This window comes from Balaenoptera acutorostrata, chromosome 2 (assembly GCF_949987535.1).
Source record: "Balaenoptera acutorostrata chromosome 2, mBalAcu1.1, whole genome shotgun sequence".
Classification (NCBI taxonomy): domain Eukaryota; kingdom Metazoa; phylum Chordata; class Mammalia; order Artiodactyla; family Balaenopteridae; genus Balaenoptera; species Balaenoptera acutorostrata.
The window spans coordinates 121,900,016-121,912,235 of NC_080065.1; the positions used below are offsets into that span (position 1 = coordinate 121,900,016).

At 45.5% G+C, this 12,220-nt stretch overlaps 1 protein-coding gene across 5 annotated transcripts in view; it reads right to left on the reverse strand.

Moving 5' to 3' along the window:
• The window catches only part of TRPC7 (transient receptor potential cation channel subfamily C member 7), a 126,211-nt gene that overhangs the window by 56,624 nt on the left and 57,367 nt on the right, over positions 1–12,220 (reverse strand). For 3 of the 5 annotated variants that reach the window (XM_007172189.2, XM_057540738.1, XM_028163983.2), the window contains one exon: positions 1,854–2,018. The exons of the other annotated variants lie outside the window; for them this stretch is intronic. In XM_007172189.2, coding sequence (XP_007172251.2) covers positions 1,854–2,018 — 165 coding nt within the window. The remainder of the gene's footprint in view (positions 1–1,853; positions 2,019–12,220) is intronic. 5 annotated transcript variants of the gene reach the window in all.

Here is a 12,220-nt window from a genome sequence, read left to right on the forward strand (position 1 = left end):
TTACTGGGTCCCCAGAAAGTCCGGGATTCCTCCCCCTTCCACACATCCTTTTTTTTGCATCACATCTGCATGATATTGGCCAAGATTCTTCTCAGACCTACTGAAAATCTAAAAAATTTAGTCAGCAACTGGCATATCATCTCTTTCTGAACGTTTCCCCAGGCAGGTAGAGGCAAACCAATTTGCTGGTGTTGCTTAGTCCCAGTTCCCTGGAAGCCGTCACATTTAGTCTTACAGCAAAAGTGAGGATTGGCAGTGTTCGGCTGTTGTTTTAATGATTGATGTCCTAGAATTAGTTTGTGGCTTAGAGAGTGTGGAGGCAGCACCCCTGTCCATCTCTGGACGAAGGCAATGATCTAACCTGCAGCACAGACTAGATAATACTACTATGAAAACAAGTGCCTAAAACCAATGACCAGCGCTAATCCAGCTTTCAATCTGGTTAGTCTTTCTTCACTCACTGTGCTTTTTCCAGCTCATGATAAAGGACAGAAAAAAATAGCCTTACCCTACATATGTATCATTTGGGGAATACCGATTTAGAAGTCTGTGTCATGGTAGACTGCCATAGAAACAAAATCCTCAATAGATATGAGGTTGAACACCACAAATATTCAGTATGAGGACTTTTATCTTTAACACTATTCTACAGAAGAAGGAGTTTGAGTCCTAATTTCTTTCTCTGACACCCCTCCTACTCTAAGGCAGTCAGTTCCTTGCCTGCCTGGTTAGGTGGCCTCATTAGCAGATCTGAAGTCTTGGGCCCATCGTCCTGGCATGAGTTTTGTCTTGGTGGAGTTGACAAGAGGATCCATTCACTGATGACACTTTTATTAACTGCCTTAGCTGACCAAATTCCCTGTGGAACTAATCTCCCTGTAGTCATATTTCTTCTACTGAATGTTGATTTCCTAAGCTTAATTGCTTTTTTACTGTATCACCAAGTAAATGCAGCTTTGGAAACTTTAATGACCACTTAACCTACAAAACATATTTCAGAATTTCGACATGATTTGTTTTTATAGGCGCTAGCTCTTGCCTGAAGCTGGAGTGACTGCTGATGCCTTTTGTGGCTTTGGGTCAGATGGGCTGTAGGGAGGGTGGAACAGGAGGTGCGGCAGCTTGGCTCTTGCAGGTTCCACTCCTTCCATTACAGGCAGGCACCAGACACTCCCCCTTCCTGCGAGAAAAGAACCCAGCTTTGCGCCTTTCCAGCTCTCCTCCTTTTTCCTTTGTCTTTTTTCCTTCTAGTGACCTAATTAGCTGCCCGTGTGGGCCAGAACCCAGACAAGGATGCCAGGAAAACGGGAAGATGTTGAGATGGGTCTGCAGTGCCCCAGTATGAGAAGGCTTTGACTCTCAGCTCCTAGTTGTTTCTCTTTTCTGAACCTGCTTATTAAGTATGTGCATCATAATGTAATTGAGAGAGTGAAATGAGGTGTTGCATGAAAAGGGCTTAGCAAAAAGAAAGTACTCAATAAATGTTGGCTATTCCTATTATCATTATTATAATTATTATTACTATGGGTTTGGAGGCCGTGTTTAGGACATTGCATAATTAGAAAGGGAACAGTGCCTTTATTCCCCCTTTATTCTGTTATTGATCAGATTATGCCTTGTGTGTATAAAAGTTTCCATTTTATCACTCCTCTGTCTTTTAAGAAAATGATTTAAAAAAGCAAATCTTAGCATTTTCCCTCTTAAGTGGTTTTCTACTTTTGTTGGGTCTCTCAGGGCTATTTTCTTTAAATGTGGGAAATGATCAGCTGCATATTTGGACAAAATGGACTTTAGGTTATGCTAAGTAGAGAGAAGAAATAACCGCAAAGACATGCACCTTAAGCAGTCTGTACCTTGCTGCACGGAGCAATCCAATAGGCTATGGCGAGAAAAGGGAGGCCTAGGGAGACTCCAAAGACAGCCAGGAGTTTCACAGCGATAGACTGTTGACGTAAGCCTGAGAGATTTTCATACCACATGGTAAGCAATTGCTGTTGACAGTTAGGATGAGCAACGAACTGTAAAAACAAAACAAAAACAAAAACAAAACGCAAACAGGAAAATGGCATCGGTAGCACTTGAACAGTATATGACCTATGAGTAGCTCGGGGCTGACATGTTCCCCTGGGGAGGGTGGCCTGGGTGTTGGAGCCAGAGCAGCTAGGTCAGGTACCTGCTGGGCCCTTCTGACTTGGAGATGCTGGGGGTCTCTCTGCTATGAGCCCTCATAGGACTGGCCCTCATAGGACCGGCTGCATCAGGGCTTGGTAAACTGAGGGCCTTGAGAAGTCTCAGGCACAGAAAATGACAGTCAGCTTCTGGGTAGATGCTTGTCTCCAATCCAAGGACACTTATCTCTGGGCAGAGTTCATATGGGTGTCAACATATTGGAATGGATGGAGCATGAATGGGATTTTAGAGTCGACATGCGTTTGAATTTTGCTCTACCATTTACTAGCCAGGTGGCCTTGGGCCAGCTACTTCACCTCTCTGAGCCTCAATATTGTCCTCTGCAAGACAAAGCCTGTCACATTGTCTTGTAGGGTTAAATGAGATATTGTAGAAAAGTTCCTCTCTCTTTTCCTATGTTGTCTAAGAAAAAGTTCTTGCAGTGGAGTTTCCAGAGGACATGTTAAAACTCCTCAGTATTTCCCCACTGGATTTCAGTGGTATTTGGCTTGGATCCCTGTTGCTTATTGTAGCATGCTGGAGCGCTGACACATTGTATCCCCATGCAGTAGCTTCTCACTGTCACCTCCCTCTCTTGGATGTGCCTTGCCCTCATGCCAGGTTACGAGATGGGCCTTTTGTGGACATTTTGTATTGTTGACCTCACCCTTCTTGATATATGTTAGAGTAGGGTTGGAACCCAGACTTAAACTGGATCCATTAGGTTTTCTCAGCTGGCTATTTTTTTTTTTTAATTCCTCTTTTTATTTATTTATTTATTTTTATACATCTTTATTGGAGTATAATTGCTTCACAATGTTGTGTTAGTTTCTGTTGTACAACAAAGTGAATCAGCCATATGCATACATATATCCCCATAGCCCCTCCCTCTTGAACCTCCCTCCCACCCTCCCTATCCCACTCTTCTAGGTTGTCCCAAAGCACCGAGCTGATCTCCCTGTGCTAGGCAGCTGCTGTCCACTAGCTGTCTATTTTACGTTTGGTAGTGTATATCTGTCAGTGCTACTCTCACTTTGCCCCAGCTTCCCCCTCCCTGCCGTGTCCGTAAGTCCATTCTCTATGTCTGCGTCTTTTTTCCTGCCCTGCCACTAGGTTCATCAGTACCATTTTTTTTTTTTAGATTCCATATATATGCATTAGCATACAGTATTTGTTTTTTTCTCTTTCTTACTTCACTCTGTATGACAGACTCTAGGTCCATCCACCTCACTACAAATGACTCAGTTTCTCTCCTTTTTATGGCTGAGTAATATTCCATAGTATATATGTGCCACATCTTCTTTAGCCATTCATCTGTCGATGGACATTTAGGTTGCTTCCATGTCCTGGCTATTGTAAATAGTGCTGCAGTGAACATTGTGGTACATGTCTCCACATAATTTTGAATTATGGTTTTCTCAGGGTATATGCCCAGGCTACTTGAGACTGTGATCGAGAGAGGCAGTCTTTTTATTTACTGAGGAGTTAACATGTAACCTTCAGGGATCTGGGCAGCTACCTTCCACTGTGTAGACTAAGTAGCAAAACAAGCCAGTTACAAAGAGAGAAAGAAGAATGAAGTTGTATAGAAAGAGGTTCTGTAGTGTCCTTCCCTCTCTGAGGTCCAGCTCCACTCTGCACATATGGTCCACGAGACATCCCTAGATTCATATACAGCATCTTCCTTTTTCTGATTGATTCAGCAGGTTGACTTGAGTTGCTGTAACCAAACATCCTTTTTCTGCAAATATTTGGTGCTACTTGGCCATTTGTTTTTAGTTGATTCTGAGTCTTGGCCAGTAGAAACTGGTAATAGGCAATATGTAAGTAACATTTATGGGAATAAAGTTTACACTTGAGAAAATTATGCTCATTAGCTTATTTCCTCCCTGTGACAAAGGGAAGCCATTATTTGCTTTAGGCAGCCTGCTCTTTGGCCCTGTTAGGATAGCCATATGCCATAGGAGCTGGGACCCATGGACTAGAGCAGATAGACTGGGCATTCTTCAAAGAGATTGCATTTTCAGTGGATTACCCTGGATCATAATGTCCCAATTTTCATCCCATTTGCCTCATTGAGTATTAAGAGGATATATGCAGCAATTTCTGGGAAATGCAAAACATTCCCTTTTCATTATGAGAACAATATAAATAGAGCTGTTTAAAAAATTCTCAACGCAGATGGCAACAGCTTCTTGTTTCCAGTTTCTGGGAACTCACAGTAGCAACCAAATGATTTGCGAGGATGCTATCAAAGCTCTATTTGGCCCTGCAGCAGCCCCTGGTGATACTATTACTCAATCATTAGCTGCAAATGAGGCTTTTTTGGGGTAACGTTATTGGATTCATGTCAACCATTGTGGTTTTTCCCTTCAAGAACAAGAGCAACAGATTCTCCTCAACCCAGGTAGGAACCCTCAGGCCATCATATGCTTTCCTGTGCCCTTTCTGGCTCACAACAAAGTGGAGCAAACAACAGAACATCATGCACATGTTTCAGTAATTCTCAGAGCCTGATCACGGCAAGTCGTCCCGTTGCAGGTCAACTTGCAGGCATGGGGGGGGGGCGGTCGGTTTTGTTTTTCAACAGTTAGCCTTCCCTCGGTGCTGAAATGGTCCTGCCCTGGAGAAACACACAGTCTCATGAAGTAGCGGAAGACCACTTGGCTCGCCCTGTGGCTCCCTGCACTGCAGCTGCTCTGGAAGGACTCCCGTCCTGATCCCTGCCATTGGCCTCTTTGTCTTTATCTGGGGAAAGCCCATCCGTGCTTCTTCTGCTGCCTCCTGCAGACAAATCAGCACAACAAATTGGGCAGCAGAGCAGGAGGGGAAGAATTCTGAGAGAGAACACAGTAGGAGCCATTCCCACTCGCCCTTACCTGCCTCGGAGGACAGTGGTCCCGACTAAAACAGGGGGGGTCTCTCTTGAGACTCTGTCCTCTGATTAGACCTTTGTTAATTTCCACAGTGGCCTTTCTTCCTCCATAATAAAGCAACCTAGCTCCAAACATGCTATTTATTTGTAGACAGACTTTATAATATAATGCTCCCAGTAAGCTGACGGCAGCTGATAGCTGGAGCCCAGATTGTTATTTATCTTTACGTGGGCACTTCCCTGTATTGGTAGCAGGACTTCAAAGATAACTTCATGACGCATGGTTCAATGTGTATCAGAGGATTTTTCTCCACTGTGCTTTTGAAGCACAGAGAAACATCATTCCTGACCCAAGGAAGATGAGAGTAACATGAGGCGCACCATCAAGACACAAAGAACACCCTGACCAGAAGGGCACTCAGTCAGGGAATGAAGGCAGGAGCAGGGGGAGGATTTTTAAAAGCAGGGTCAGAGAGGAACAGAGGAAGGAAAGCCCACAGCTAGATAGAACAGAATGGGAACTCAGAAAATCAGTGTTGTCTTGGGCCAGATTTCTTTGGCATCTGGCTCGCAAAAGGATGGAATGATCTGGATCCTAACAAGAGGATTGCCCAGGCCATTCCTGTCCCTAAACCATTCTGGACTGAGAGCATGGCACACATTTATGAAAGTTCTTCAAGGGAAGAACTGGATTGACCACCTCAGCTTTCCCATCGACATGATTCACACTCTTCCTAGTAGGGAGTGATGGCCTGGAGCTGAGACTGTTAAGGTAGGCTTACATGGAGCAGAGCAGCCTCTCCAGAGAATACACGTCAGACCATACCCACAGCTGGGATGGACTGTTCCAGAGGACTGGGTTGGGGCAGGGAGCTAAGAAGTTAAATTGCAGAGAGGGGTAGGAGGGAGCTCTGAGACAGAATTCCCCATAATGGAGAAGGAGACTGGAGAACAGGACCTGAGGGTCAGGAGGGACTAGAATTCATGTGGCTGCCGGTTCTTGAGTCCATCTCAAGCCGGTTATTCTGGTGGCATGTTTGACCAGCCTTCATGTTTAGTATAACAACATTTGTGCCCAAGCTGGTTTTCTGTTAATATCTCACCTAAACTTCCTATTCCTCCCAGACCCTGGTGACTTAGTGAGAATATAATGCTGGCATATGGGAACGTTTGGGCATATTCGCCAAATCTTGGCTCTTACTTTGCTTTCACTTGGACCATGTGCTACTATTTTTCTTTTATAGCCTGAAGGAAAATTATCCCCTTCACTCTTTTCCCTGCTTTATATTCATTTGTAAGGAAATATCTGATATATTAAGAATAGATAGTTGTTGAAGAGCTATCAACATTCCTTAACTAACTATTAAGTATTTTTAGGGCTGTTTCATGGAATATTAACACCCTTGGGCCATATATTCATATTACAACAGGGCTAAGACTTTCCTGATGGGGGGTGTTGAAGCGTGTGGACTGGTACCTGGCTGCTTGGGTTCAAGTCCGGGCCCTGCCACACGCTGGCCATATGCTCTTCGATCATTGACTCTTTCCATGCTTCACTTCCTTTTTCTGTAAAATGAGGCTAATAATGAAGATTGAGTGAGTAAGTATTTGTAAAGTGCTTAGGACAGTACCTGACAAATAGTAAGCGCTGTATTAGTATTTGATAAATAAAAATAAGCCCGTGACTCTCCTTTCCTTTCCCATTTTTTCCTTTCCCTCTTCCTCTTGTTTCTCTGTCCTCCTCCCTACTCCCCGAGGTACTACTCCACCCTCCTTATCTTTATTCTGACCTCCACGTTGTTTTGGCAGATTTTCTTGAAGTGTTGTTGCCTTTGGAAAGGTTCATGTAGCCTAACAGGTGCGTGAGGCCACTCCCTCTCTATCCAGCGCCTCCCTCCTTATCCTCCAATGAAAGTGCTTTATCCAGGCACTTAGGTAAAAGTGGGCTGGTCTCTGCTAGGGCAGTCAGGGCCACCATCAAGTCTATTCAGCTCCATGTTGATGCTCCCCCTTCACTCTGGAGCCCTCCGTCAGTGAGGTGCAGTCCAGGTTCCTGAACCTGCGGAAGTACTTCTTCTCTGTCCTCGATGCCCCTCCCCTCCTCCACCTTAAAAGCTGTTAAATCCTGCATTTCCCCTTTAGTGGGGAGGGGAAGAGGGCTACATTTGAGCTGAGGCTTTGAGGCTGCATGATTTCCATAATCCTTAAACAGATTTTTTTCTCTGACACTGAGCCTCATTTACAGAATAATGAGATGCGGCAGTGCATGATTTGATAAGCTGAAGAATAAATGAGCTGGAGAAAAATTTATGACATCCAGTGCTTATAGAGAAAATGACTTATTTTATACAGATAAACCATCAAAGGCTGATGTCCAGTGTGACTGTGGTCAAGATTTTCCACTTAGCTCATCACTAGCCTTTCCGTCTAGAAATCTTTTTTTCCTCCCTCTGGAAACTGTCTACATAGGCAAAAAGAGACAGATACTGTACCAGTTGTCAAGGGGCTGTTCTTAGTGTGGACAGTCAGACTGAATTAGTATAGTTCTGTGGTGCCACTTCCTGTTTGGTGCATCTCATAGGATTTGGTTCAATGGTGCTAATGTTCTTCCCTCCCGTTTTGTCTTGGCAAAGCTCTCAAGTCATGGGAGTTGAGGAGGGAAGAAGAGGAATGGAAATGTCAGTTGTTGACTAGTTTAGTTTGTTGGTTTGTCCATTCATTCATTCAGCATATTTTTCTTCACTGCTGCCCCTTACCAGGCACTGGGCTCAGCACTGGAAATACAGAGAAGTTGCAATCCTTGTCCACAGGGAGCTCCCAGCTCTGTGAGTCTGTGCATGGAATAGGGCTGAGCAGTAACACCCACCAGTTACGGAGTAAGCCTTCCATGAATGAATGAACACCAAATGCCCATCCCATCAGTGTGCTTTCTCCTGGGTCCCTCCCTCTTGTTAGACCTACTATTGAGAGCCCCACATCCTTGGCACAGCTAGTTGCTTTGTCTACACTGATAACTTAACCTTCAGACTCTTCTTCTCCGTGCAAGCAGTTAGTGGAGTGGTTACATGCACAGGCTCTGAGGCTGGACCATCCTGGTTCAAATCCCAGATACGACATTTTCTAGCTGTGTGGCCCTGGGCAAGCCACTTCACTGCTCCTAGCTTTGTGATCTGTGAGAGAGGAGAACGTGTGTTGGGTGCTCAGTACATGGCCTGGTACTTACGATTTAAGGTGGGCGTCGGTGTTACTGCTGCTGCTGTTCCTACTAACACTTCTCCTCCCCCTCCAGGGCTTAAAATAGTTCTCTTTGCTCTTCCCTTTGCTGAGTTTATCCATCAGCAGAGTGTTGTGTGACCGTGTGATTTTAGAGTTAAACATTCCTGAAGAACTTAGTATGCTTAATTACAGTAAGAAAGAAAGCAGGAGTTGCCATTGTTTTATTAAGTTTTAAATCAATGGAGCGTTCTAGTATGGAACAACATTGCCAGCATGCTCGCTGAGCCTATTTATTTAGCCATGCGGCTCCTGAGCAGCCACTACAGGAGTGTAATCCATGATAGTCCTGGGTAAATGGTGGTGGAGGATGAGAAGGAAAAGGTGTGGGGCTTGGAGCTTTGGGTGGGTAGCCCCGCAATTCATACCTCTTTCAAGGAGCCTCTAAGCATGGGCACTAGACAAAGTAAAATGTTTTAAAATCACAGCTTGAGTGTTTTTTACTGTTAATAATTGAGGACCTAGTATATGAAGGAACTTTGGTTATGTTATCTGTAAGCTTCACAATAACCCTCCCCAAAATGGATGTATTATCTACATCCTCATATACAAACGAGGATGTATTATCAACCCCATCTTGCAGTTGAGGAAACTGAGGCTGGGTCAATTTAAGTCCCACAGCTAGAGAATGGTGTAGTCAGGGTTCCAGCTCAGGTCTGTCTGATTCCAAAGCCTGAGGTCTTTTCATGTGTAAGCTCCCTCTGAAATTCTCTTGATTTGGTTGGCTTGGACTCTAGCCCTTCCTGGTCTTAGTTCTTTGTCATAAATAAAACAGTAAAAGCAAACACTTATTGAGCATTCACATGGATCAGGCCCTGTGCTGAGCACATTATGAACATTGTCTGATTTAATCCATTATGCCCATTATAGAGCTGATGGCGCTGTGACTGTCAGATCCAAAGTGGACATTTCTTAACCACTTCCTTATACCGCCTCTCTCAACTGACGTTTCCTGCGTCTTTTCTGGGTCAGGTCTCTGGCATATTGTATCTGCCAAGCAGGAGGGCCTCTCTGTGAGCCTACAGATTTCACATGTGCTGCAGAGATGCTCATACCCCCAGCCAGAGTTTTGGGTGTCTCCTTTCACCCTGTGGCAGTGGGCTGTGTCCTCTTGGGGAGGACAGTTGATCTCTGACTTCCTTCTCCAGAGCAGTAGATGTTTTATGATAATCCCACATCCACTCCATTTGCACTGTTTGGGTTGGATGGGAGGATGGAAGGTTAGGGTTAGATGGAGGGGATTTTGGTTGGGGAGAAAGGAAGCAAGTGAAAGGGAGGGAAAGGAAGGAAACAGAAGAACAGAGCAAAGGAAGGGAGAGTAAGAGATAGAGTTTAAAACCTGACTTCCAACTGCTGTTCCAGCTTCTGCTCATTTCCTCCCCATCCCTGGTCTCTGGCCAAACTCCAGCAAAGCTGTTCTCAGAGCCTTCCCGAGCTTGACCATCTCTGAGCCTCTGGTCAAGGTATCGCTGCAACCCGGAGTGCTTTCCTCCTCATCCCCCCATAGCCAAGTTTTGTCCAGCTCAATAACTGTCTCTTCCGTGAAAGTTTACCCTGCCCATTCAGGTGAGAATCTTTCTTTCTCTCCTCTCAAGTCATTTGTAGTCTCTCTCGTTAATCATGGTTATAATGCCTGTATAACCCTCTACTGGAGAGAAAACCCCTCTGGAGGGCTCTTACGGTCCTTAGGGTGGTGCTGAATGCATGGGTACTCAGACAGTGTCGTCTGAATGAGTGAATGGTGCAGCAAGAAGTTCTCCAAGTTCAGACTGCAAACCTGGTGCTATCTAGAGGACCAGAGTGGCCTTCCAAACATGGTCCCTGTGGTGTGGCAGAGTCCAGCACTTGTGGCCATGTCACCACATCTGGAAGACGCACATGGGTACAAGAGGCTGAAAGTTTGCTTGCTCTCCAGGAGACATGATGAGCAGATAGATGACTGACTTCATGTCTCCACTGAAGTTATTCTCACTGCAGAAGTGCCAGGAGATTGGAAAATGACGACAACAGCAGCAACAACAGCAACTTCTTCATTTCCAGAGGTAACTGAGCTAGGAGTTCAAAGATCTTACCAGGAGAAAATTCATACCATCATCTGCAGGAGGTGCCCAAGAACGGAGCCAGGGAGGCAGGCAGGGATTGGAGCTCAGCTCTTGGGGAGTTCTGCTGCTGTGTTTCACGTGCCTTGCCTCCACACACTGCCTCCCCCTCCTCACCTGTTCTGCAGCGCTGTCTTCAGAATCCCCCATTTGCTGACTGAGTGTGTTTTAAAGACTCCCCTCTTTGCTGGGAGATTCCATTCGGATGCCTGCACAGATGGCTCTCGCTCGGTTCCAGCTTCCCCTACCTTCTCTTCCACTTGTGCATCTGCTAGCCCAGCCAACCATGGCATGTTCTTGGTTATTTACATAGCGGAGGGTCCTGCCAGGTAGCTGCTGATTGAGCCGTTCTGGAAGTCTACAGGGCAGCAAGAGGAGATGGGCACTTCTGAAGACTCTTCGCGCCCACAGAGACAGAGATTTGATATCGTCTTTTCAGTTGGGTAGTTTGCTTGTTGTTCCCAAAGATAACTCTCTGTTCCTGTTTCCCAGGGACAGCAGAACGTGAAAAATTCCTCGACCTCAAGTTAATCAACCTTGAATTTTCCAGATCAATAGGGATTACTTACACAAATGGCCCAAATTGGTAGGTTCTGAGGACTGTATCTGTGACTCAGCAGCGTCTCTCTTGCCCGGGAAAGAACGATTTTCTCATGAAGCAGCCTGTGCTTCAGTCTTTGGGGTGCAGTGACCCAAACAGATGGTTCTGGGCTTCTCCCAGAGCTATGAGTGAGCCATTTCCTGAGTGCAGACACAGTGGCAGCGGGCCTTGGCTGGCCCTCCTGGAGGCGAATGCTGACTGTGTGATTTTGCGGTGCTCCCGGGAGTCCTCCCACAGCACTGAGCCCCGAGGGTGCTGATGAAGCGACTTGGTTTCCAGTCTGGCCGTGTTGTCATGGCCAGAGTCACACTGTGTGTGGACGCAGAGTGAGCTTCCAGCTGGCTCCAGATGACTGCCTCTGCTCTTTCACAGTGTCACAAAGAGGCCGCTCTCCACGCCTGGGCAGTGACTGTCTCCACCCCACTTAGGGCTGTGCCCTAGCCTGAAACTAAAGGAGGAATGGAAGCAGCTCTAGCAGACCTTCTTGGATTATCTTTAACTACCCACGTTCCTGATCCCTCCCCTCCACCCAAACTGCTCTACACACTGTTCCTAAACGTGGCCTGTGTAGTAGCCCTCATACCTTTTTCAAGGAAGGTCCATCTTGCTTCTCTCTGGTTCAGTTCCTAACCAACCTTCAACATCCAAGTTTCTCTTTACTTTCAAGTCCTACCAAGTCCTTCAGCCCCCTGAGATACCTTGGACTCTTCTGGGTCTTGTTGTACAGCCAACTCACTTGACAGTCATGGTCATGGGTCAAGCTGTGAATAGCTGTATTATTGTGTTTACATCTGATCTCTTCTGCTATTTTTAAGCTCTTTGAGGGAACCAACTGTCTTTGTTTCCCCAGGAGTGTGCAGCCTTATGTTTTGCACGTAGTAGGTACTCAGTAAACATATTTTGAGTGATAAATTGTACTCTTCCGAAGCCTCTAAGATCTGCTCCATCATTTTCTCTGTGACTCATATTCCCAGAATGATTTCTAAATATAACACATCCTCTCTTACTCTCAGGGTCTGATGAACATTTAACTGTCTTCACATCTTTAGTAGAGGGCAGACAGGGAGAGGTGATGAAAACTAAACCAGGCTCTTGTCTTCTTGTGCAGGAGAAGATTGAAATGGGAGGCTGAAATAGAGTTTGAGGATTCTCTTTTGGATTGAATGAGGGTTGTTTAATTTCTATGTATGGCATTACCAAACT